The sequence below is a fragment of the Lemur catta genome, chromosome 1 (assembly GCF_020740605.2).
Source record: "Lemur catta isolate mLemCat1 chromosome 1, mLemCat1.pri, whole genome shotgun sequence".
Classification (NCBI taxonomy): domain Eukaryota; kingdom Metazoa; phylum Chordata; class Mammalia; order Primates; family Lemuridae; genus Lemur; species Lemur catta.
In genome coordinates, this window is record NC_059128.1 from 461,247 (window position 1) to 488,713 (window position 27,467).

The following is a 27,467-nucleotide window of genomic DNA, read 5'->3' on the forward strand; positions in this document are numbered from 1 at the left end:
TTAACATATCTTTTTTTATTTCATAATATTACGGGGGTACAAATGTTTAGGCTACATATATTGCCTTCCTCCCACCCGAGTCAGAACATTAACCGTGTCCATCCTCCAGACCCCAAAGGCAATCACAGCAACAACAAAAATAAGTAAATGGGACCTGATCAAATTATAAACTTCTGCACAGCCAGGACACAATCAGGAGAGCGAACAGACAGCCCACAGAATGGGAGACAATACTGGCATGCCGCACGTTTTATATACTTTGTCTTTTCATCCGTGTCTATAAGCACATCATATGCAAACTGGTCCTTGCTGTGAAAATGTACAGACCTCTGTGGAAGCTCCATCTGATCTCTCATGGCCTCTGGGCACCTTCAATGTTCAATCACAGGATAGTGTGAATATTTCAGTTCTTATTCTTTTTTTTAATTTTATTTCAGGATACTATGATGGTGTAAATGTTTTGGTTACATTTTATGTCTTTGCCTCACCCCAGCGAGGATTAGAGACATGCCCTTCCCGTCTACAATGCTCACCTCATCCATTAGTTGTGAGTTTACCCCCCTCACCACCTAATCCCTGGAAAATATTACTACCGTGTGAGCACCATAATGTTGATCAGTTAGTGCCAATTTCATGGCGAGTACATGTGGAGGCTATTCCTTTGAACTTGTGATACCTCCTTGCAGATAATGGGCTCAAGCTCAATCCAGGAAAATATAAGAGGTGCTAGATCACTGTCATTTCCTATAATTGAGTAATATTCCCCTGTATACATATACCAAAGTTGAATGATGCCCTCATGAATTGAGAGACACTTGGATTGTTTCCACATCCTTGCAATACTGAATTGTGCTGCCATAAACACTCGTGTAGAGATGTCTTTCTTATAGAAAATTTTTTGCTCTTTTGGGTAGATGTCTAATAGTGCTATTGGTGGATCTAATGGTATTTCCATTTTTAGCTCTTTGCGGTATCTCCAAGTTCTTTTCCACAGAGGTTGCATCAATTTGCAGTCCCACCAGGGGTATAAGAGTCCTGCAAGTCCTGGTCTCTCTGCAGATTTCAGGTTTCTTCTTGGTCATACAACTTCCATTATCTGAAATATTAAATAAAATGTGCTAATGTATGGCCCGTGCAGGTGTGTTGATGTGAATGATGACGTTGCTGTTGTTGATGTAAAAAGAAGAGCTGTTTTCTCACCTGCCTCCTTCTCCCAGGTGAAGAGAAGCTTTATCCACAATAGCAAGGAATTGGAAACAATCCCAGCATTAATAAGTATGTTAATAAACAAGTATTTTGTGCAAATGATGCATTAGGACACTGCATCTTTGACAGCAATGACTGTGTCAGGCACACTGCAGCGTGGCTGCGTCCACAGTCTGTGCTGTGAGTAAAATAGGCAAAAAGCACCTGCTATGTGATTCCACTGTTACAAATGTGAGAGAGTGAAAACGGAAGTAACATAAACTATGTTAGCAGGTGCCTGGCTAAAGGGAGGGAGAGGAAAGGAGAAAGAAGCAGGAATTTTAGAAGGAGAAGTGGAAACATTGAGGGAAATCGATTTCCTCCATGTCGCAGCCAGGGTGACGGTGCTGTCAGCACGTTTCACTTGTACACTTGAACTGTGTTGGGCCACTGTGTATCAACTATTCCTCATTAAAGTTAACATGAACAATTAATAGATGATTTGGTAGAGAAGGAGCAAATAGACAATAAGGGAAAGTTTAGGTTCAGTTATATGTATTAATCCTGTGTGCCAGGTTTTCTATATATTTTTAAGAGAAAAAAAGCAGAGAGGCAAGATATTGGCTTTATGTTGTTATTATAGAATCGGGGCTCTAGAATCCACCCTAGGCATGTCCAGGTTTGGTCTGCAGTGGGTTCCAAGGACGGGATCATGGCCCAGACACTGAGATTCCCACATATGTGTTTCTGGACATATCACACAACTTCCATATGTGTCTAGGCTTACTGTTACATCGGTAAAATACATGGAAACTTGACACCTACAGCACATGGTTTCTATGTGTCTATAAGTTAAATAGGTGAACATGAGCTATTAATCACAGTACAGTCACCCAGTTTTTTCTGGTCTTGCCCTCCCTCAGCTGGTTACCCAGGGCTTGCTTTATAGCAGGGGACATGCAAATAGGGCCCTTCCTCTGCTGATGAAAACCAGCCCAGCCCTCACCCTGCAGCTCTGGGACAGGAGCCCCAGCCCAGGCATTCCCAGGTGTCCCCATTCGGTGATCAGCACTGAAACCAGACACTCACCATGGAGTCTGGGCTCAGCTGGGTTTTCCTTGTTGCTCTGTTACAAGGTAATTCATGGAGAACTAGAGATATTGGGAGTGTGAGTGGATGTGAGTGAGAGAAACAGGGGTGTGTGTGGCAGTTTCTGACCAGGATGTGTCTGTGTTTGCAGGTGTCCAGTGTGAGGTGCAGCTGGTGGAGTCTGGGAGAGGCTTGGTCCAGCCTGGGGGGTCCCTGAGACTCTCCTGTGCAGCCTCCGGATTCACCTTCAGCAGCTATGACATGAGCTGGGTCCGCCAGGCTCCAGGGAAGGGGCTGGAGTGGGTCTCAATTACTTATAGTAGTGGTAGCACATACTACGCAGACTCCGTGAAGGGCCGATTCACCATCTCCAGAGACAACGCCAAGAACACGCTGTCTCTGCAAATGAACAGTCTGAGAGCCAAGGACACGGCCCTGTACTACTGTGCCAGAGACACAGTGAGGGGACATCAGTGTGAGCCCAGACACAAACCTCCTGCGGGGCAGCGCGGGGCCGCCAGGGGGCGCACAAGACACGGGAGCAGAGTCAGCCCAGGGCAGGTGCAGGTGGAGGGTGAGGGCTGGTTTCCTCTCGGGGTGGGGGCTTCCTCTCCATAAGATGGTTTCCTCTGGGGAACGTCTCTAAATTCACGATTCTGTGTTTCCCTCTGCAGTCTCCGAGTTAGATGTGTTTGTGGTAATGAGAGAAAATATTGTCACCTGCACAAAAGGCAGACAGTGGCTTCCAGGGACTTTCTCTTTTCCCCAAATGGACATTAATTTTCAACACTTCTCAGTAAGTCCGAAAATCAATAAAAGATTCTTTCCTGGACAGCACAGTGCAGCACAGCACACAGAGGGAAACGTCCCTTCCAGCCGGCAAGCAGGATAAAGCGCCTACGGGATGTCAGGGGCAGACGGAGTCAGCGTCCTAAGCAAGAGCAGGAGGACCCCGTGGGACTCCTTGTCCCAGCACCAGGCTCCCAACATGGATTCTATCTGACAGGATTCCAGGGCAGAGGGACCCACCGACATGTAGTGCAGATGTTGGCTCTGATGGTGTTAGACACCTGCACACACAGGCAGGCACAGACACACACACACACACACACACACACACACACACACTCAGTGGACACGGGAAGGGTTAGTCTCTCCACTACTGAGGTGTCTGCAGAGCAGGGCAGGCCCCTCAACACAGTCCCAAGTGGCTTCATAGGGCAGGAAGGGAGACGGGCTCAGGTTTTCACAACAGTTCCCTGGTGGGGCAGGGGGGTCTTGTGGGGTCTGGGCCTGTGACAGCCATCTGGTGAGAAAGCACCTGTGATTCCTCCCTGGGATTCCCATCAGTGGGACAAACAGGGAAGACGAAGGATGGGCCTTCAGATGGCGGGTGACAGACACCAGCTAGGAGACTCTGACTTTTTATTTCTCTCAACAACTAGGTTTAAAAAAGATTTTTTAAAAAAAGATTAAATGATATTGTGTGTAGACAACAACCATGTTTGCAGAAAAATAGAAATATTTTGTTAGTATGAGATGATATTAATAATAATTAGGATAAGTAGGAGGAGTTAGACGAGGGTCTTGGTCACATGCCTTGGGTGGAATCTTTTCACTGTCCAATATGATGTGCTTACGGTAAAGGTGGTGCTGTGGGCTTCAAAATACCAGAAGGTTCACAGGTTCTATAGAAAGGCTCCCTCTGCCATCCTGCACTGCCGTAGCCCGCAAGTGCCCAGAGTTCTGCATGGATGCGGTTGTTGTGAAATATGAACCCAAAAATCGACTCCCTGGGATTTCACTACTGTATTTTTTTTTTTGTTTGTTTGTTTTTGTTTTGAGGCAGAGTCTCCCTCTGTTGCCCGGGCTAGAGGGAGTGCTGTGGCGTCAGCCTAGCTCACAGCAACCTCAAACTCCTGGGCTTAAGAGATCCTACTGCCTCGGCTTCCCGAGTAGCTGGGACTACAGGCATGTGCCACCATGCCCGGCTAATATTTTTCCATATATATAATTTTAGTCCAAATCATTTCTTTCTATTTTTAGTAGAGACGGGGTCTTGCTCTTGCTCAGGCTGGTCTCAAACTCCTGACCTCAAGCGATCCTCCCGCCTCGGCCTCCCAGAGTGCTAGGATTACAGGCATGAGCCACCGCACCCGGCCTCTATTTTCTTAAAACTCGTTAATGACATTAGTTGCAATATGGCCCAATTGCAGTGCTCTGATGTTTCTTCCAATACACACAATGTCGTGGTGAACTTCGTGGGAAACTTTTAAAAAGATGTAGTAACAGACAGCCTGAATCTGTGGGTGAGAGGAGTGGCTATAACACATGAATTACTTTCCAGGGTTTTTTTTTTTTTCTTTTTTTAATCCCAGCTGAACTGCCTTTATTTTTAACACTCAGCACCACCTGGTAAGCAAATGACATTGTTTCTTTTTTTTTATTTCAGCATATTACGGAGGTACAAAAGTTTAGGTTAGGTATATTGCTCTTGTCCCCCTGCCCCCCCATCAGAGCTTCAAGAGTGTCCATCCCCTAGACAGTGTGTATCGCACTCATCATATATGTATACACCCATGCCCTCCCCACCCACATCTGCCCGACACCCAGTTAATGTTATTCCTAAATTTGCTCTTAGGTGACGATCAGTGAAAACAGTTTGATGGTGAGTACATGTGGTGCCTATTTTTCCATTCTTGGGATACTTCACTTAGTAGGATGGGTTCCAGCTCTATCCAGGAAAATACAAGAGGTGCTATATCACCATTGTTTCCTATAGCTGAGTAGAACTCCATGGTATACATATACCACATTCTATTAATCCACTCATCTATTGATGGGCACTTGGGTTGTTTCCACATCTTTGCAATTGTAAATTGTGCTGCTATAAACATGTGAGTGCAGATGTCTTTGCAGGACGGAGAATGCTAGTACCCGTGGTAAAATCTAACTGTTTGATCTGTCCAGCTACCAAGCCATTGGGTAGTAACTGATGTGTCCTTGAGGGGGGGTCCGTAATGCCACAGTGCTAATGGTAGAACCACTGGCCAAGGGAGTTCAAGAATTCCTTATAATTATGACATTGTGAACTTAATAATGTGAATTTGATCAACATTTTCAGAAGACTTTTAATGAATGGATGGTGTGTTTTATGAGTAGTGGAAATGCCTTACAAGCTTAGGTGCCTTTATAAACGAGCTCTAGCTGCTTTTTCTGTGTTATGTGTTCTACAACACTTGTTTAGGTCTCATGCTACTATTTTTTTTTTTTGCACTCTTCTTAGCTTCCAATGTGCTGCATCCCTCTGTAGATTAACGCTTCTAATCCACACGATGGAGAGGAACTGTGGTAGACCACACTTTCTGTATCGACCCATCTGTTGACAGACATGTAGGCCTGTGGTGTTTCCAGGGCATGCAGGCACAGTGGGTGTGGAAGAGGAAAAACGCCTGGGGAAATTTCTGGAGACTCTGTGGGGAGGGACCTGGCTGTGTCCGGATCTACATAAGAGAAGGAGGTTTCAGGTGTGGGTTGGAAGCAGACGCCACTCAGCCCAGCTGGCCTCATCACCACGCAACATCCCCTGCAACGACCTCCTTTTAGATGGAGGGAAGGGCAGGTCAGGCTCTCACCTAACAGCGGTAACGTACCAGTCTCTCAGGGGAGACGGGAACCACAGTACATGGGAGGTTCAGGGAAGACAGCAGGAAGGACCAACACGAGCCAGATCTCAGTCCCTTCCCTGTGCCAGCACAAGGCTTCCCCAGGTGAAGATTTCTCCTCAGTCTCTAGGACAGAGTAGATCTCCTAATGGGCTGGGTAAGGTCACAGCGCCCTCCTTAGACAGGGCCGGGGGTCTGGGGAAGGCGGCGCTGTGGTCGGGAAGAAAACGGGACTGCTGTGTCCCCTGCTTGGCTGCTGCCAGCTGCATGAGGCGTCTGGGAGGTCAGACGTGCACCAGGTGCGAGGCTGCTGCTGCACGTGGCTGGCGGGGACCGAGGCTCCGTGTCCTAAGGTGTCGCTTCCAAGCTGCGGCCTCAGGCGTCGGGCTCAGGGCTGGTGACGCCATCTCAGACACTGTCCCTCCCCTGTGTCACCTCTGGACTGCTCATCCCACGCTGTGGGTACTGCTAGAGCTGCGTCTGCCAGCCCTGGGGCCCGGGACGGGACCGCGTCAGGAACACACGCTCCGCAGGGAGCGCAAGTTACACCGTGTCCCGCAAGAGCTGAGCTGCCACGTCCTGATCACTGTCCAAGAACCAGCTGTCCCTGCAGCTGAGCTCTGTGCCCACGAAGGACAGGGCCGGATTCACCGTGGGACACACAGTGAGGGGACATCAGTGCGGGCCCAGACACAGATCTCCCTGCAGGGGCGCTTGTGGCCGCCAGGGGGCGCCCGGGACCCCCGAGCCCAGAGCCGGCCTGGGCAGGTGCGGGGGGAGGGGAAGGGCCGGGTTCCTGTCGGGGTCGTGGCTTCCTCTCCATAGACCCGTCTCCCCTGGGGGCTTCGCTGAGTTCCCGACCCCTGAGCTTCCCCTGCAGTCTCAGATACGTTTGTGGTAACGAGAGAAAATTCTCTCACCTGCTCTAAAGGCAGACAGTGGCTTCCAGGCACTTTCTCCTGTCCCCAAATGCACATTAGCGACCAGCACTTTGGAATAAGTCTGTAAACGGATCAGAGACTTTCTCCTGGACGACACGATGCAGCTCAGCATGCAGCAGCCGGCAGGCAGGACCCAGACCCGCGGGACATCAGGGGCAGACGGCTCCTCCCCCAACTGGGGACCCCACAGGGGCTCATTTCCCAGCCCAGGAGCAGGTGCGGAGGGAAACTGAGGTTTCCTTTCAGACTCCGGAGTTTCCTGTCTCTGCCCGTCACTCTTCTCCCTCAGGAGTCCTGGGTTTTCTCCTTGTAATTCCCTGGTCTCGTGCATCTGAAATGGGAGGACTCAGGGCCTGAATTCAATGCAAATTTAAGCCTTAATTTTTTTCACTTTTCTGCTCTCCATAAACTTCCAGTACAATATTTGGAGTATGCAATCAGCCACCCGCATTCCACACCCTTGTGCCATGAAAGAGTTTTCTGTTTCATATGCATTGTTGGTCACTCAGGAGCAAGCACTTCTCTGCAGAGATGATTCTGTATGTGCTGGGGGTTTGTTTGGCCCCTGGAAAATTTAAGCTACAATCCCTTTAGCAAGCCCAGCTTCCAGCGATCCAGTGCCTACGTCCAGTGGAGTCTTGTCCCAGCCCACGTGCCGCCTGGTGGGCTGTGCCTAATAAGCTAATGCTCTGGCCCTGTTTCTCCCTGCAAGTCCTGGTCTCTCCGCAGATATTAGGTTTTTTCTTGGTCATATAACTTTCGTTATCTGAAATATTAAATGAAATGTGCTAAAATATGGCCCGTGCAGGTGTGTTGATGTGAATGATGATGATGTTGGTGTTGTTGATGGAAAAAGAAGAACTGTTCTCTCAGCTGCCTCCTTCTCCCAGGTGAAGAGAAGCTTTATCCATAATAGCAAGGAATTCGAAGCAATCCCAACATTAACAGTAGCTTACTAAACAAGCATTTTGTGCAAATGATGCATTAGGACACTACATCATTGACAGCCATGACGGTTTCATGCACACTGCAGCGTGGCTGCCTCCACAGTCTGTGCTGTGAGTAAAATAATCCAAAACAGCACCTGTTACATGATTCCACCAATATAAATTCTAGAGTGTGAAAAATGAAGCAACAGAAATTATATTAGCAGGTGCCTGGGTAATGGGAGGAAGAGGGAAGAGGAAAGAAGCAGGAATTTTAGAAGGACATTTGTAAACATTGAGGGAAAGCGATTTCCTCAATGTTGCCTGCAGGGTGATGGTGACGTCAATACCTTTAATTTACACAGTTAAAATATGTTAAGCAAACTGCACATGAACTGTACATCATTAAATATGAACAATTAAATAGACTATTTGTTACAGGAGTGTCGGACAAATAGGTAAAAATAAGTGAAACATTAAGTACATGAAAATGCTTCTGCATTGACCCTTTGTGTTAGAAATATTTTAACATCTTATTTAATAAAAAGAGGAACGCAAAAATATGCTTTATACTTTTATTACAGAATCGAGATTCAAGAAACTATCGTTGGCTTGTCCAGCTCTGGTCTGCAGTGGGTTCCAGGGATGGGATTATAGACCCAGACACTGAGCCTAAATCTTCCAGGATATCTGTTCCTGGACATACACGCAAACTTTATATGCAATTAGGGTTAGTTTTACATCTGTAAAATACATAATACATTGACACCTACAGCACACGGTTTATGGGTGTCTATAAATTAGATAAGTGAAGAGGAGTTAATTATTTATCACAGTAGAGTCACACAGATTTTCTCTCAGCCCTACCCTGCCTCAGGGGTCCCCACCCAGGGCTTGCTATATAGCAGGGGACATGCAAATAGGGCCCTCCCTCTGCTGATGAAAACCAGCCCAGCCCTCACCCTGCAGCTCTGGGACAGGAGCCCCAGCCCCGGCATTCCCAGGTGTCCCCATTCGGTGATCAGCACTGAACACAGACACTCACCATGGAGTCTGGGCTCAGCTGGGTTTTCCTTGTTGCTCTGTTACAAGGTAATTCATGGAGAACTAGAGACATTGGGTGTGGGAGGGGATGTGAGTGAGAGAAACAGGGGTGTGTGTGCCAGTTTCTGACCAGGATGTGTCTGTGTTTGCAGGTGTCCAGTGTCAGGTGCAGCTGGTGGAGTCTGGGGGAGGCTTGGTCCAGCCTGGGGTGTCCCTGAGACTCTCCTGTGCAGCCTCCGGATTCACCTTCAGCAGCTACTACATGAGCTGGGTCCGCCAGGCTACAGGGAAGGGGCTGGAGTGGGTTGGTTTTATTAGAAACCAGGCTAATGGTGGCACAGCAGAATATGCTGCATCTGTGAAAGGCAGATTCACCATCTCACGGGATGATTCCAAAAGCACTGTCTCTCTGCAAATGAACAGTCTGAGAGCCGAGGACACGGCCCTGTACTACTGTGCGAGAGACACAGTGAGGGGACATCAGTGTGAGCCCAGACACAAACCTCCTGCGGGGCATCCTGGGCCACTAGGTGGCGCTCAGGGCACAAGGAGCAGAGTCAGCCCAGGGCAGGTGCACAGGAGGTTAAAGTCAGCTTTCCAGGAAAAGTTTACGTCTCCCTCTGCATCTTACAGTTTCCCCTGAGAGCCTGTCCATGTTCAGAATTCTGTGCCTACCGATGATGTCTTTATACTTGAAAAGTGTCTTGTATTAGGAGAAATCATTCTCATATGCCACCAAAATATTTACCTGTCATGGAGGCAGGAAAATGCACAGGGGTCTGGGTGAGGCTGTGGAAACTGTCTGCCCAGGAGCAGTGTGACATTCAGGGACGGAGAAAGGGGGGACGTTAGTGGAACTTCCTAACTGCACTGCCGTCCAAGCAAAGGGTAACAGAAGCATCCGGGCCTCTCTGAGCCTCAGTTTCTCTTAAAAGGACCACAGGGTCTCCCAGCCGTGACTGCTGTTTAGGGTCCTGCCAGGATGTGTCATCACCTGGACGTGGCCCCCACAGGACGTGGGTCTTTGCACAAACCATGGGGGGATGGCGCAGAGTGGCCGCAGGGTGCCTGGTCCAGGACCACCCGTAGGTGGGGGCAGAAAGGTAAATCCTCGGGGTGCACCCACTGCTCATAGATTTTCATAAAAGATAATACGGTTTTACATGAGCCTCTCAGGTGATCTATAAAGGCAAGCATGTAGTCCGAAAACAATTATAATTTCGATATTTGCCACATTTTTCCTTAAATTTCTCCTGGCTCAGTGTGTCCATTCACACGAGGAATTGTTCTCTGCAGTGTGACCCACTGGTTCCCACAGCCCGTGGTTTCTGTCCAAGTGCAGAGATCTCGAGTAATTTGGCCGTTTCCAGACACACGCCCTCCCCTCGCCCGGAAACAGAGCAGCGATCTCGGTGACTGCCGAGTCTGAGCAGGAGCTGGCCCCGCACCCCAGAGTCTGCGGGGACCCCAGTACAGTTTGGGGAGTCAGACGCTTCCCCGTGCGGGAGCGCGACAGCCCCACTCCAGGGGGAGTGGCTCAGGTCTGAGTGTGGGGGTCAGAATTAGGATAACTGCATTTTATTCTGAATATTTCCCTCACTCATGCTAGGGTGATAATTCAATCCTTCTCCCCCTGGCATTCCTTTTTCTTTCTTATATGGTCACATGTCTGGGGAGCGTCAACTCTTGCCATATGTTTGCATGAATCTAGGCTCAGAATCTACTGAATTATTCTAGGAAACTCAGAGATTGAACAAAACTGGATTTTTCATTCTTACCAAAATGTGAGTGTCTGGAAATGTCAACGTGTTGCCCAGACCCCTGTGGACACCAACAACTTCACTTCTCAGTGCCCATCCTCGGGGCTGCCACCAGGAACCTACCTGGGACCTGGGAAGACTGAGACGACCTTGACCAAGGTCAGAGCCGTCATCTGTCATTTCTGGTGTATTCTGGTGGGGTCAGTCGTAATGTTTGCTCTTTCCTTTCTGATACTATTTATTTGACTACTTTCTCCTTCCCTCCTAGTTAGTCTAGCTGAGTGTTTGTCAGTTTTCATGTTTCAAAAGGAGGAAAAATCAGTGACTTCTGGATATTTCTAGCGTTCTACTTCTTATTTCATTTATTTCTCCCATTGTCCTTAAAGGCTCATGAATACATTAATGAGAACTAGATCGAGCTACTGCTGCTTTTTTTTTTTTTTCTTGAGACAGAGTCTCGCCCTGTTGCCCGGGCTAGAGTGAGTGCCGTGGCGTCAGCCCAGCTCACAGCAACCTCTTGTGCACCGTGTGACTGAGGTGGCATCTGTGTGGCCCGTGGACTGACATCGCACAATAGGGCCCGCGTGGGTGGGTGCAGGGGACCCCAGCACATGACACACTGTTCCTGGCGGGGTAACTAACCCAGCGCAGGAGACAACAGACTGTTGGCCTGTAAGGTGAGTTCCTTCCTTTGCAGAACAAAGCGGACTCTCCAGATGAAGAACTGATTCTAAATACCCAAGTCCTGCTGCTGTGGCCCTAGGGCCTTGGGGATGTGCACACATGTCACCCACCCTGCCCAGGCCACGGGAGAAGGCGGGGACAAAGGGAGGCCCTTCTGGTTCTCACTCCAGTTGCCCCTGCTGTGCAAGATCAGGGAAATACCTTGGAAGCTGTATAGGTTTCTGTTAGAGTCTGAGTTTCGTGCCGAAAAATCATTAATCTGCCATTCTGCTTCCATAAACCTGCTTGCCCCTGCTTGCTACCCCAACACAGAAATTCCTGAGTGACTACACACCCGTGTTCTGTGTAAAATGCTTACAGCCCCCACATTTTGCGTAAACAAAACATGGCCCAGAGCCCAAACTGCCCAGATCCTGTTACTCCAAAGATAAGAAAACGATACAATGCTTACTCAAGGCTTTGTGTACACGTGCTTGCTCTGTCTTAGTAATTATCCCCCCACAAACTTACAATATAAGAACCTTCTGTTTCAAAGGCTGGCTGCTGCTCTCTGTGCCACCTTCGGGCGGGGCAGAGGGCAGTCGCTGGCCGGCTAGTAAAGACTCCCGATTTGGCTCAATTCGGTCTTTCGGTGGTTATTTCTCACGTCTCAGACCATAACAGTTTTCTTCCCCCTCAGAGTCCCCTTTGGACCTCAGAGACACTAAGGAACAGGGTGGATACAAAGGAGAAGGGAACAGACGCAGGGGAGAAGGAAGGGACTCGTCCCAGCAAGGTGGGCGTCTTTACCTGGTTACTAGGGAAAGAGGCGGCTGAGGAGGACAGTGACGGGGGGACACAAACGTATAAAGCAGCACCACGAGAAGTTGGGCAGAGCCATGGTGGTCCCCCCAAGTCTGCGGACATTCGGAAACCTGAGCACATATTCCCTGTTCATGCTTGTTTGCAGGAATGTGGAAATGCAGGAGACAAAAGGACTTCAGCGACTTGCCCTGAATGCCGTGGGTGCCCGTCTGGCCAACCAGCAAGGTGAGGATGGTTGGAGGCTGGAACAACTGTCCTCACCCCCAGCCGGGTGCGCAGGCCCCGATCACGCTCCTGTGCAAAGTGCCAGCTGGTGAAGGAGAGTGATAGTTCTTGTGATGTGGCATTGATGCGTGAACTCCTCACCCCATAGTCTTTCCAGGCTGCATTCTATAGATCGGTCTTTTTCTCTTTTTCCCATATGTGAGTCTATTTAGATTCTGACAACCTCTACAGGGTCACAGAGAGGGGTGGGCGAGATGGAGGCCCGGTCAGTCCTGCGGGCACCTGGACCAGAGTGCGTGGGGAGGATGAGGGTTATTGGGACCTCTTCCTGCCCCTCCCAGGAGGTTCAGTTCAGCCCCTGCTGCCCTAGTGGAGCTGGGCTGTGCTCCCTGGGGAGTCTCCCCTGCGGGGCAGGGCAGGACAGGTGCAAACTCAAGAGGGGAACATCCCGTTTAAACCCACTGCACAGTGGGTCTCCCTCAGCACCCAGCTGGGGTCTTCAGGACCACCCTTTCTGTCCTCTAGGATGGGGTCTGCCCCCTCCTGGCTGTGCATGAAGGTCATTCCCAGCCCAGGGATGGGGTCCCACAGGGAGAGGGCTTGACAGAGCCCCCGATCCGAGTCCTGCATCTCCCACACAGCTGCAGCTGGTGCAGTCTGGGCAGAGGGGAAAAGCCTGGGGAGTCTCTGACGGTCTCCGGCAGGGCGTCTGGACACAGCGTTGTCAGACACCGCCTTAGCTCCGTGTGCCAGATGCCTGGGAGGGACCTGGCCTGGGTGGGCATGACCTATTCTGGAGGTTCAGATGCCCACTGCAGCCCGTCCTTCCAAGGCCACGTCACCATCACCACGGACAACCCCATCGGCACTGCCGAGCTGCCCTGCAGCAGCCTGAAGGCCTTGGGTGTGGCCGTGTCCTCCTGGGTGAGACACAGCCAGGGGACATCCATGGAGCTCAGGGGCAAGTGTCCCCTCAGGGGTTCGCACAGGCAGCACTGGGCAGGTGCGGGGGGAGGGGAAGGGCCGGGTTCCCGTCGGGGTCGTGGCTTCCTCTCCATAGACCCGTCTCCTCTGGGGGCTTCGCTGAGTTCCCGACCCTGAGCTTCCCCTGCAGTCTCAGCTACGTTTGTGGTCACGAGAGAAAATACTCTCACCTGCTCAAAAGGCAGACAGTGGCTTCCAGGCACTTTCTCCTGTCCCCAAATGCACATTAGCGACCAGCACTTTGGAATAAGTCTGTAAACGGATCAGAGACTTTCTCCTGGACGACACGATGCAGCTCAGCACGCAGCAGCCGGCAGGCAGGACCCAGACCCGCGGGACATCAGGGGCAGACGGCTCCTCTCCCAGCTGGGGACCCCAGAGGGGCTCATTTCCCAGCTCAGGAGCAGGTGCCTAGGGAAACTGAGGTTTCCTTTCAGACCCCGGAGTTTCCTGTCTCTGCCCGTCACTCTTCTCCCTCAGGAGTCCAGGGTTTTCTCCTTGTAATGTCCTGGTCTCGTGCACCTGAAAAGGGAGGACTCAGGGCCTGAAGTCAATGCAAATTTAAGCCTTAATTTTTTTCACTTTTCTGCTCTCCATAAACGTTCAGTACAATATTTGGAGTATGCAATCAGCCTCCTGCATTCCATACTCTTTTGCCATGAAAGGGTTTTCTGTTTCATATGCTGTGTTTGTCACTCAGGAGCAAACTCTTCTCTGCAGAGCTGAATCTGTATGTGCTGGGGGTTTGTTTGGCCCCTGGAAAATTTAAACTGCAATCCCTTTAGCAAGTCCAGCTTCCAGCGATCCAGTGCCTATGTCCAGTGGAGTCTTGTCCCAGCCCACATGTCGCCTGGTGGGCTGTGCCTAATAAGCTAATGCTCTGGCCCTGTTTCTCCCGGCAAGTGCTGGTCTCTCCGCAGATATTAGGTTTGTTCTTGGTCAGATAACTTCTGCTATTTGAAATATTAAATAAAATGTGCCACTCTAGAGCTTCTGCAGTCATGCTTTATAGATGACGATGATGTTGCTATTGTTGCGGCTGATGTAAGAAGAGCTTTCTCAGCTGTCCACTTCTCCCAGGTAAGGATAAGCTTTATCATTAATGTCAAGAAATTGGAAACAATCAAAATATTAACCAGTAGTTTAATACATAAGCATTTTGTGCAAATGATGCATTAGGACACTGCATGATTGACAGCCATGACTGTGTCAGGCACACTGCAGCGTGGCTGCATCCACATTCTGTGCTGTGAGTACAATGGGCAAAAAGCACCTGCTACATGATTCCACTGTTACAAATTCCAGAGAGTAAAAACTGAAATAACATAAGCTATTTAGCACTTGCATTGGTAAAGTGAGGCAGATGGAAGGAGAAAGGAGGAGGAATTTCAGAAGGACAAGTGTAAACATTGAATCCAGGCAAGATGGCTCACGCCTGTAATCCTCTCATTCTGGGAGGCTGAGGCAGGAGGGTCACTCCGGTCAGGAGTTCCAGACCAGTCTGTGCAAGAGTGAGACCCTGTCTCTACTAAAAAAAAATAGAAAGAAATTAGCTGGAAAAGTAATAAATTATATATATATATATACATACATACATAAATTAGCTGGCCGTGGTGGCACATGCCTGTACTCCCAGGTACGAGGGAGGCTGAGACAGGAGGATCGCTTAAGCCCAGGAGTCTGAGGTTGCTCTGAACTAGACTGATGTCATGGAACTCTAACCTGGGCAAGAGAGGAAGACTCTGCCTCCAAAAAAAGAAAAAAATGTGTAAATATTGAGTGAAATCAATTTCCTCAATATCTCAGACAGGCTGATGGTGACTTCAATACTTTTAATTTGCACAGTTAAAATATGTTAATGAACCTGTACATCAATTATACATCACTAAATATCAACAATAGATGATTTGTTAGGGAAAGAATTATGGGCAAATAGGTAAAAATAAGTGAAACATTAAGTACATGAAAATGCTTCTGCAGTGACCCTGTGTGTTCCCAGTATTTTGAACATATTATTTAAGTAAAAACAAGAATGCATAAATTTGCTTTCTATTCTTATTACAGACTCAAGGGTCCAGAAAACATCCTAGGCTTGTCCAGCTCTGGTCTGCAATGAGTTCCAGGGATGAAATTACAGGTCCAGACACTTAGCCTAAATCTTCCCAGATCTGTGCTACTTGACAAACCAGACAACCTCGATACCGATTTCAGACTATGTTTATGTCTATAAAATACATGAACACTGAGACCTACAGGACATGGTTTATGTGTGTTTGTAATTGGATAGGTGAATAGGAGATAATTATTTATCACAGTACAGTCATGCAGTTTTTCTCTGTATCCTGCCCTCTCCTCAGCCACCGCACCAAGTCCTTGCTATATAGCAGGGGACATGCAAATAGGGCCCTCCCTCTGCTGATGAAAACCAGCCCAGCCCTCACCCTGCAGCTCTGGGACAGGAGCCCCAGCCCTGGCATTTCCAGGTGTCCCCATTCGGTGATCAGCACTGAACACAGACACTCACCATGGAGTCTGGGCTGTGCTGGGTTTTCCTTGTTGCTCTGTTACAAGGTAATTCATGGAGAACTGGAGATACTGGGTGTGGGACGGGATGTTAGTGAGAGAAACAGGGGTGTGTGTGGCAGTTTCTGACCAGGATGTGTCTGTGTTTGCAGGTGTCCAGTGTGAGGTGCAGCTGGTGGAGTCTGGGGGAGGCTTGGCCCAGCCTGGGGGGTCCCTGAGACTCTCCTGTGCAGCCTCCGGATTCACCTTCAGCAGCTATGGGATGAGCTGGGTCCGCCAGGCTCCAGGGAAGGGGCTGGAGTGGGTCTCTGGTATTAGCTGGAATGGTGGTAGCACATACTACGCAGACGCCGTGACGGGCCGATTCACCATCTCCAGAGACAACAGCAAGAACACGCTCTCTCTGCAAATGAACAGCCTGAGAGCCGAGGACACGGCCCTGTACTACTGTGCCAGAGACACAGTGAGGGGACATCAGTGTGAGCCCAGACACAAACCTCCTGCGGGGCAGCGCGGGGCCGCCAGGGGGCGTCCAAGACGCGGGAGCAGAGTCAGCCCAGGGGACAATAATGGTTTCCTGTCAGAGTTTGTGGCCTCTTCTCTAGAAATTTCAACCTGAGACCTATATTCTTTTCTGGCTGTGTGCTCATCCCTGTAGTGTGTGAATTAGAAGCGTCTTGTTGTAGTAAATGAACACGTTCTCACCTGCACACAAGGCAGAACATCACTCACGTGGGCAGAAGTGACCCTGCGGTTTTCACAGGGGACAGAGGCCTGAGGGAGCCCAGGGGAATCTGCTGCGCATTTTCCAACCAGACTCAGCACAGACCTCAGTGGGACTCCCTGAGTGGGACAGTCTTTGGGATTCAGATTGGGACATGCAGGGACCTGGGCAGGGTCAGTGTCTCATAAAACCTACTGTTTTCAACTTGTTCTCTCCTCCTTAAAAGCAGTACATTCCTGGTGCAGAAATGATCCAATTGTATCTGTTTCTGCAAGTCTATTTTACTTCTCTCTAGCTTCTATTTTCACATCTTCCTCTTCTCCTTCTTCCCCTAGAAAATGGAGGATGTGGTCTCTGTGTCTAAATCCCGTGGCTCATACCCTCTACTTGGAGCTCAGGTGTGGCCCAGGCAGTGGCTCCTGTGGGACCTGGGAAACATTGATGGGACTGTGTCACCCACCACTGCTGGGACCCTCCTGCTGTCACCTCGGCCTGGACTCACGTTGGAAATGCAAGTGGCCATTAGTAGCCGAGAGAATGAGAGTGATTGGTCAAAGTGGGATGTGTCCACTGAGACTCTCACAGAGTCACCTTCAACACCTGTGGCATCCAGGTCCTTCTGAGTGGTGTCCTTGTGACCCCAGCATGATGACACAGCACCCTGCAGTCGAGTCCCTCCTGTGTGAAGTGCCTGCCCCAGATGGTCCTTTTCCAGGAGCCTCCTCATCCTCCCCCCTCTGCTCCTCCTGACTGCCCTCTCCTGTGTCCCCCTCCTTCCTGTGGAGAGCAAACTCATCCCCTGGTTTTACTCTCACACCCATCGGTATCAAGAACAAGCCAGTGTCATGTAGTGAACAAGGACTTGTGTCTAAACCACATGGGATTCACAAAAGATTTCTTCCATACATTAGTCTTCATCATGGGAGATACTTGTGGAAAATTATGCACAACATCCATCTTATGAAGAAATTCCATTTTTGAGTTATCACCATGTCTACCTTTAGGCACAGATTTGTCCTCATTGTAAGTAGGAAACAGTTAACTGTGTGAGAGGCTTTGCCACGTTGTACAGTCCCTGCCTATGAAATGGCTATAGGGTCAGACAGGAAGGTGCTAACACCACACGGCACATCAGGGAGTGTGGAGGAAGGCACAGGACCAGCAGGACAGCTGTGACTACTGTCCTTTAGAGGTATTTTGTTGATTTTAGTTGTTTATATTATTTTTAAATCAAAATTCCTACAGCATAGAACATACTTGGTTTATGTAAAGCCCAAGAGAGCTGCAAGCTCGGGAGTTGGTGAGCACATATCATGGTGCAGGATGCTGTGGGTGGCTGTGAGGTGGCCACAGGAGAAGGGTCACTCGGCGTGAGGGTGAGGAACATGGACATTATGGCAAAGAAGGCTGGTGTCCTCCTGGGGAGAACAGGACACGGGGACTCTGTGGGCTGAGTCTGCAAGGGCTCGGGCAGGGGCCCCAGGGTCTGTCCTAGAGAAGTGGCATCAGATGACAGGACCTGATGTCGAGGGATTCCGGAATAAAGTGAGGAGCAGGGAAATCAGCCTGGGGGGCTCCCCTGAGGCCTTGAGAGAGGTTGCTCGATGAATGTGACATCATGACATTTGGAGCAGAGGAGCAGAGAGCCACAATGGAGCAGCCACCACTCCGCACCTGTTGGATGAGATCTCGTGTGTGTGGAAGCAGCACAGCTGACGCACGGCAGGAACGGATGGCGTGGATGGGTGTGGCTGCACGTGTGTGTCGTGGGAAAGTGGGATCCGTGCAGGGCAACTCAGGTCAGCGCAGGATCCTCTCTTCACAGTATCGCAGCTTGGAGTGTTCATATCTACAGTTGGCAACATGCTTATTTTCTTAGTTTATTTGCTCAAGGCAGTAGTATATGTTTCAAGTAATTCATGATTATTTTATATTTTACTGATATTTATATTTATAGCTTATTTTTTTTCAATAAATTTCCTAAACTGTGGCTGCAAGCCTGCGTAAATATGCCCCTATCAGAGCATAGCAACCGAATGTAAGAGAGAAAAATGTTTCCCAGTTGCTGATTGCCAGGAGTCAGCCATTTCAGTAAGGTGCATGTGGTGGCAGTGTCTGGAGCCACAACATGACGTTTGCAGTAACCTGTCGTGAGATGCCTTCATTCTCTCCCAGTCAAACACAGCAAATGGGGACGGCTACAGCAGACACAGCTGGGATAATCTCCTCTGCTCTAAACTGCTCTTGCATAATGGTTTTCACTTTTCAACAGTTTATTTTAACTCACATCAGCCTGTATTTTCTATTTTAAGGAGATGATACATGGGGTCTTGTTTTCTCATACCTAAGAGTAAGTCATAATGAAATAATTTAAGTTTAACTTACTACTCGGTGGGTCAGAGCATCCAAGCCCACAGTAGAGTATGTTTTATTGATGTGTGCTGTGTCCATGGTGATTTAGGCAAGGGAATCCTTACAGTGTCTAAGGTGAGGCGTAGCTCTTTGTCCCTATTATATATGGCAAAAACCATAATGGTATAGGGATCCTTTTTAAATTTTTTATGGGATTCTTATTTATAATTGTAATCTGAGCTTCAGTGATAAGGATATGCAATATTGTCAATTGGTGAATTTCTGCAGTGAGTATGATACTTACACCCTTTGACGGGGAGGACCAAAAGGCAGGCAATATCCTTTCATATTTTACCATTTACTATTTTCGTGTATTTTGGATTCTAATTGAGTCACTGACAGACTGTTCTCTGTTCTGTTGCACAGTATAAGTATAGTTAATAATAATGTATTGCATATTTTGAAATAGCTGAAACATAGGATTTTAAATATTCTCACTACAAAGAAAGAACAAATATTTGAGGTGATAGACATGCTAATTATGCTGATGTGATCATTCCACAGTTTATACAGGTATTGACATACCGTTGCATCCCTTGAACATATATTATTATTCTTTGTCAATCAAAAATAAATAAAATTTTACCCAAGTGCGCAGCAACACATTAGTGCATTAATAAAACGTGGTATCTGTAGACAATGGAGTTCTACTCAGCCACAAAAAACAATGGTGATCTGGCACCTGTTCCATTAACCTGGATGGAGCTGGAGCCCATTCTACTAAGCGAGGTATCACAAGAATGGAAAAACAAGCACCACATGTGTTCACCATCAAGTTGGTCCTAACTGATCAACACCAAGGTGTTCACACGGTGGTACTATTCAGTGGGTGCCGGTCAGGTGGGTGCACAGGGGGGTGAACTGACAACTAATGGATTGGGAGCGAACTGTGTGGGGGAAGGGCACTCCTGGAGCCCTGGCTCAGGTGAGGCAAAGGCATATATGTAACCAAAATGCTTGTACCACCATAATATAGTGAAATGAAAAATAGAAATAAAAATGATTAATATTTTGGTTGAGGATAATGTTAGGTTTCTTAATTTGATCAGTATGCAAGGTATACATATATCAAAACACATGTTATGAGATTAAATATATGCATTATTTTTCAATTAAAATAAAATAAAATGTTTAAATGCAACAGTACAACAAAACCCACCCAGGTACATTTCCTTTTGTGCAAATTGTATAACTTTTTATATTTTCATTTAATTTTTAACATATCTTTTTTTATTTCATAATATTACGGGGGTACAAATGTTTAGGCTACATATATTGCCTTCCTTCCACCCGAGTCAGAGCATCAACCATGTCCATCCTCCAGACCCCAAAGGCAATCACAGCAACAACAAAAATCAGTAAATGGGAGGTGATCAAATTATAAACTTCTGCACAGCCAGGACACAATCAGGAGAGTGAGCAGACAGCCTACAGAATGGGAGAAAATACTGGCATGCCACACATTTTATATTCTTTGTCTTTTAATCCGTGTCTGTACGCAGATCCTATGCAAACTGGTCCTTGCTGTGAAAATGTACAGACCTCTCTGGAAGCTCCATCTGATTTCTCATGGCCTCTGGGCACCTTCAATGTTCAGTCACAGGATAGAGTGAATATTTCAGTTCTTATTCTTTTTTTTAATTTTATTTCAGGATACTATGATGGTACAAATGTTTTGGTTACATTTTATGTCTTTGCCTCACCCAAGCGAGGATGGAGGCATGCCCTTCCCGTCTACAATGCTTACCTCGTCCATCAGTTGTGAGATTACCGCCCTCAACGCCTAATCCCTGGAAAATATTACTACCATGTGAGCACCATAGTGTTGATCAGTTAGTGCCAATTTCATGGCGAGTACATGTGGAGGCTATTCCTCTAATCTTGAGATACCTCCCTGCAGATAATGGGCTCAAGCTCAATCCAGGAATATATAGGAGGTGCTAGATCACTGTTGTTTCCTATAATTGAGTAATATTCCCCTGTATACATATACCAAATTTGAATGATGCCCTCATGAATTGAGAGACACTTGGGTTGTTTCCACATCCTTACAATACTGAATTGTACTGCCATAAACATTTGGGTGCAGATGTCTTTATTATAGAATGTCTTTTGTTCTTTTCGGTAGATGCCTAATAGTGCTATTGGTGGATCTAATGGTATTTCCATTTTTAGCTCTTTGAGGTATCTCCAAATTCTTTTCCACAGATATTGCATCAATTTGCAGTCCGACCAGCGGTATAAGAGTCCTGCAAGTCCTGGTCTCTCTGCAGATTTCAGGTTTGTTCTTGGTCATATAATTTCCATTATCTCACATATTAAATAAAATTTGCTAATGTTTGGCTCGTCCAGGTGTGTTGATGTGAATGATGATGATGTTGCTGTTACTGTTGTTGATGTAAAAAGAAGAAGAGCTGTTTTCTCAGCTGCCTCCTTTTCCCACGTAAAGAGAAGCTTTATCCACAATAGCAAGGCATTGGAAACAATGCCAGCGGTAACCAGTAGGTTAATAAACAAGTGTATTTTGCAAATGATGCATTAGGACGCTGCATCATTGACAGCAATGACTGTGTCAGGCACACTGCAGCGTGGCTGTGTCCACAGTCTGTGCTGTGAGTAAAATAGGCAAAAAGCACCTGCTATGTGATTCCACTGTTACAAATTCGAGAGAGTGAAAATGGAAGTAACATAAACTATGTTAGCAGGTGCCTGGCTAAAGGGAGGGAGAGGAAAGGAGAAAGAAGGAGGAATTTTAGAAGGAGAAGTGGAAACATTGAGAGAAATGGATTTCCTCCATGTCGCAGCCAGGGTGACGGTGCTGTCAGCATCTTTCACTTGTACACTTGAACTGTGTTGGGCCACTGTGTATGAACTATTCCTCATTAAAGTTAACATGAACAATTAATACATGATTTGGTAGAGAAGGAGCAAATAGACAATAAGGGAAATTTTACGTTCAGTTATCTGCATTAACCCTGTGTGCCAGGTTTTCTATATATTTTTAAGAAAAAAAAAAAGCAGAGAGGCAAGATATTGGCTTTATGTTGTTATTATAGAATCGGGACTCTAGAATCCACCGTAGGCATGTCCAGGTTTGGTCTGCAGTGGGTTCCAAGGACGGGATCATGGCCCAGACACTGAGATTCCCACATATGTGTTTCTGGACATATCACACAACTTCCATAAGTGTCTAGGCTTACTGTTACATCGGTAAAATACATGGAAACTTGACACCTACAGCACATGGTTTCTATGTGTCTATAAGTTAAATAAATGAACATGAGCTATTAATCACAGTACACTCACCCAGTTTTTTTCTGGTCTTGCCTTCCCTCAGCTGTCTCACCCAGGGCTTGCTATATAGCAGGGGAAATGCAAATAGGGCCTTTCCTGTGCTCATGAAAACCAGCCAAGCCCTCATCCTGCAGCTCTGGGACAGGAGCCCCAGCCCTGGCATTCCCAGGTGTCCCCATTCGGTGATCAGCACTGAACACAGACACTCACCATGGAGTCTGGGCTGCGCTGGGTTTTCCTTGTTGCTCTGTTACAAGGTAATTCATGGAGAACTAGAGATATTGGGTGTGTGAGTGGATGTGAGTGAGAGAAACAGGGGTGTGTGTGCCAGTTTCTGACCAGGATGTCTCTGTGTTTGCAGGTGTCCAGTGTGAGGTGAAGCTGGTGGAGTCTGGGGGAGGCTTGGTCCGGCCTGGGGGGTCCCTGAGACTCTCCTGTGCAGCCTCCGGATTCACCTTCAGCAGCTATGATATGAGCTGGTTCCGCCAGGCTCCAGGGAAGGGGCTAGAGTGGGTCTCATACATTAATGGTAACGGTGGTAGCACAAGCTACGCAGACGCCGTGAAGGGCCGATTCACCATCTCCAGAGACAACGCCAAGAACACGCTGTCTCTGCAAATGAACAGTCTGAGAGCCGAGGACACGGCCCTGTACTACTGTGCCAGTGACACAGTGAGGGGACATCAGTGTGAGCCCAAATACAAACCTCCTGCGGGGCAGCGCCGGGCCGCCAGGGGGCGCCCAAGACACGGGAGCAGAGTCAGCCCAGGGCAGGTGCAGGTGGAGGGTGAGGGCTGGTTTCCTCTCGGGGTCGTGGCTTCCTCTCCATAAAGCGGTTTCCTCTGGGGAACTTCTGTGAATTCACGATTTTGTGTTTCCGTCTGCAGTCTCTGAGTTAGATATGTTTGTGGTAATGAGAGAAAACATTGTCACCTGCTCAAAAGGCAGAGGTTGGGTTCCAATCACTTTCTCCTGTCCCCAAATTGACATTAATTGTCAGCACTTTTGAATAAATCCACAAATACATAAAATATTTTGTCTTGGACAGCACAATGGAGCACAGTACACAGAACTGAACGTTCCTTCTAGCCGGCAAGCAGCATAAAGTGTCGTCAGGGGCAGAGGGAGTCAGCGTCCTAAGCAAGAGAAGGAAGACCTAACTCCTCGGTCGCATGTCATGAGTGGAAGGTTTTCACTCTCCAAGATCATCAGCTTATCCTGAAGGTCGTGGGTCAACCGTGGCCTTCAAAATACCAGAAGCTTCACTGGTTCTATAAAAATTCTCACTTTGGCATCCTCCACTGCCGTAGCCAGCAAGTGCTCAGAGCTCTGAATTGATGCTGTAGTTGTGAAATATGAACCCAAGAATTGCCTCCCTGTAATTTCACTACTGTATTTTCTTAAAAGTCCTTACTAATATTAGTTCCAATATGGCCCAAGTGCATTGCTCTGATATCTCTTCCTGTACCCACAACGTCCTGGTGAACTTCATGAGAGACTTTTAGAAAGATGAGGTAACAGTCAGCCTGAAGCTGTGGGTGAGAGGAGTGGGAGTAACACATGAGTTACTTTCCAGTGTTTTTTTTTTTTTTATCCAAGCTGAACTGCCTTTATTTTTAACACTCACCACCACCTGGTAAGCAGATGACATTGTTTATTTATTTTTTATTTCAGCATATTATGGGGGTACAAATTTTCGGTTATGTATATTGCTCTTGTCCCCCTGCCCGCCCAATCAGAGCTTCAAGAGTGTCCATCCCCTAGACAGTGCGCATCGCACTCATTATGTATGTATACACCCATGCCCTTCCCACCCACATCTGCCCGACACCCGATTACTGTTATTCCTAAACGTGCTGTTAGGTGACGATCAGTGGAACCAGTTTGATGGTGAGTACATGTGGTGCCTATTTTTCCATTCTTGGGATACTTCACTTAGTAGGATGGGTTCCAGCTCTAACCAGGAAAATATAAGAGGTGCTATAACACCGTTGTTTGTTATACCTGAGTAGTACTCCATGGTATACATATACTACATTCTATTAATGCACTCATGTATTGATGGGCACTTGGGTTGTTTCCACATCTTTGCAATTGTGAATTGTGCTGCTATAAACATTCGAGTGCACATGTCTTTGCAGGAGGGAGAATGCTAGTACTCGTGGTAAAATCTAAGTATTTGATCTGTCCAGCTACCAAGCCAAAGGGTAGTAACTGAGGTGTCCTCGAGGAAGGGTCCGTAATGCCACAGTGCTAATGGTAGAACCATTGGTCAAAGGAGTTGAAGAATCTCTTAAAATTATGACATTGTTAACTTAATAATGTGAATTTGATCAACATTTTCCGAAGACTTTTAATGAATTCCTGGTGAGTTTTATGAGTAGTGGAAACACCTTACAAGCTTAGATGCGTTTATAAATGAGCTCTAGCTGCTTTTTCTGTGTCATCTATTCTACAACACATGTTTAGTTCCCATGCTACTATTGTATTTTTTTTGCACTCTTCTTAGCTTCCAATGTGCTGCACCTCTCTGTCAATTAAGGCTTCTAATCCACACGATGCAGAGGAACTGTGGTAGACCACACTTTCTGTATCGACCCATCTGTTGACGGACATGTAGCCGTGTGGTGTTTCCAGGGCATGCAGGCACAGTGGGTGTGGAAGAGGAAAAAGGCCTGGGAAATTCCTGGAGACTCTGTGGGGAGGGACCTGGCTGTGTCCGGATCTACATAAGAGAAGGAGGTTTCAGGTGTGGGTTGGAAGCATAGGCCATTCACCCCAGCTGGCCTTGTCACGACACAACATCCCCTGCAATGACCTCCTTTTGGATCGAGGGAAGGCCAGGTCAGGCTCTCACCTAACAGCGGTAACGTACCAGTCTCTCAGGGGAGACGGGAACCACAGTGCATGGGAGGTTCAGGGGAAGACAGCAGGAAGGACCAACACGAGTCAGATCTCAGTCCCTTCCCTGTGTGAGCACAAGGATTCCCCAGGTGAAGGTTTCTCCTCAGTCTCTAGGACAGAGTAGATCTACTAATGGGCTGGGTACGGTCACAGCGCCCTGCTTAGACAGGGCCGGGGGTCTGGGGAAGGCGGTGCTGTGGTCGGGAAGAAATCCAGACTGTTGTGTCCCCCGCTTGGCTGCTGCCAGCTGCATGAGGCGTCTTCGAGGTCGGACGTGCACCGCGTGCGAGGACGCTGCTGCACGTGGCTGGCGGGGACCCAGGCTCCGTGTCCTAAGGTGTCGCTTCCAAGGTGCGGCTGTAGGAGTGGGACTCAGGGCTGGTGACGCCATCTCAGACACTGTCCCTGCCCTGTGTCACCTCTGCACTGTCCATCCCACGCTGTGGGTACTGCTACAGCTGAGTCTGCCAGCCCTAGGGCCCAGGACGCGACCGCGTCAGGAACACACGCTCCGCAGGGAGTGCAAGTTACACCGTGTCCCGCAAGAGCTGAGCTGCCACGTCCTGACCACTGTCCAAGAACCAGCTGTCCCTGCAGCTGAGCTCTGTGCCCATGAAGGACAGGGCGGGATTCAGCATGGGACACACAGTGAGGGGACATCAGTGCAGGCCCAGACGCAGACCCCCTGCAGGGGCGCTCGTGGCCGCCAGGGGGCGCCCTGGACCCCCGAGCCCAGAGCAGGCCTGGGCAGGTGCGGGGGGAGGGGAAGGGCCGGGTTCCTGTCGGGGTCCTGGCTTCCTCTCCATAGACCCGTCTCCTCTGGGGGCTTCGCTGAGTTCCCGACCCTGAGCTTCCCCTGCAGTCTCAGATACGTTTGTGGTCACGAGAGAAAATACTCTCACCTGCTCAAAAGGCAGACAGTGGCTTCCAGGCGCTTTCTCCTGTCTCCAAATGCACATTAACGACCAGCACTTTGGAATAAGTCTGTAAACGGATCAGAGACTGTCTCCTGGACGACAGGATGCAGCTCAGCACGCAGCAGCCGGCAGGCAGGACCCAGACCTGCGGGACATCAGGGGCAGACGGCTCCTCCCCCAGCTGGGGACCCCAGAGGGGCTCATTTCCCAGCTCAGGAGCAGGTGCCGAGGGAAACTGAGGTTTCCTTTCAGACCCCGGAGTTTCCTGTCTCTGCCCGTCACTCTTCTCCCTCAGGAGTCCAGGGTTTTCTCCTTGTAATGCCCTGGTCTCCTGCACCTGAAATGGGATGACTCAGGGCCTGAATTCAATGCAAATTTAAGCCTTAATTTTTTTCACTTTTCTGCTCTCCATAAACGTTCAGTACAATATTTGGAGTATGCAATCAGCCACCCGCAATCCACACCCTTGTGACAGGAACGGATTTTCTCTTTCGTATGCTGTGTTGGTCACTCAGGAGCAAACACTTCTCTGCAGAGATGATTCTGTATGTGCTGGGGGTTTGTTTGGCCCCTGGAAAATTTAAACTGCAATCCCTTTAGCAAGTCCAGCTTCCAGCGATCCAGTGCCTACGTCCAGTGGAGTCTTGTCCCAGCCCACGTGCCGCCTGGTGGGCTGTGCCTACTAAGCTAATGCTCTGGCCCTGTTTCTCTCTGCAAGTCCTGGTCTCTCCGCAGATATTAGGTTTGTTCTTGGTCAACTAACTTCTGCTATTTGAAATATTAAATAAAATGTGCTACTCTAGAGCTTCTGCAGTCATGCTTTATAGATGACGATGATGTTGCTCTTCTTGTGGCTGATGTAAGAAGAGCTTTCTCAGCTGTCCACTTCTCCCAGGTGAGGATAAGCTTTATCCTTAATGTCAAGAAATTGGGAACAATCAAAATATTAACCAGTAGTTTAATACATAAGCATTTTGTGCAAATGACGCATTAGGACACGGCATCATTGACAGCAATGGCTGTGTCAGGCACACTGCAGCGTGGCTGCATCCACAGTCTGTGCTGTGAGTAAAATTGGCAAAAAGTACCTGCTACCTGATTCCACTGTTACAAATTGTAGAGAGTGAAAACTGAAGTAACATAAACTATGTGAGCACTGCCGTTGGTAAAGGGAGGGAGAGGAAAGGAGAAGGAGGAGGAATTTTAGAAGGATAAGTGTAAACATTGAGGCCATGCCTGGTGGCTCATGCCTGTAATCCTCCCACTCTGGGAGGCCGAGTCGGGAGGATCACTTAAGGTCAAGAGTTTGAGACCAGCCTGAGCAAGAGCTGGACCCTGTCTCTACTAAAAAAAAAAAAAATAGAAAGAAATTAGCTGGACAACTAG

General features: G+C 48.3%; 1 gene segment (V, D, J or C); it reads left to right on the top strand.

Annotated features, from left to right (window-relative positions):
* The first annotated feature begins 22,456 nt into the window (after positions 1-22,456).
* Positions 22,457-23,109, top strand: LOC123621248. The segment is given in 2 exon segments: positions 22,457-22,517; positions 22,622-23,109. Coding segments are annotated over 2 exon segments (516 nt in total).
* The last annotated feature ends 4,358 nt before the right edge of the window (positions 23,110-27,467 follow it).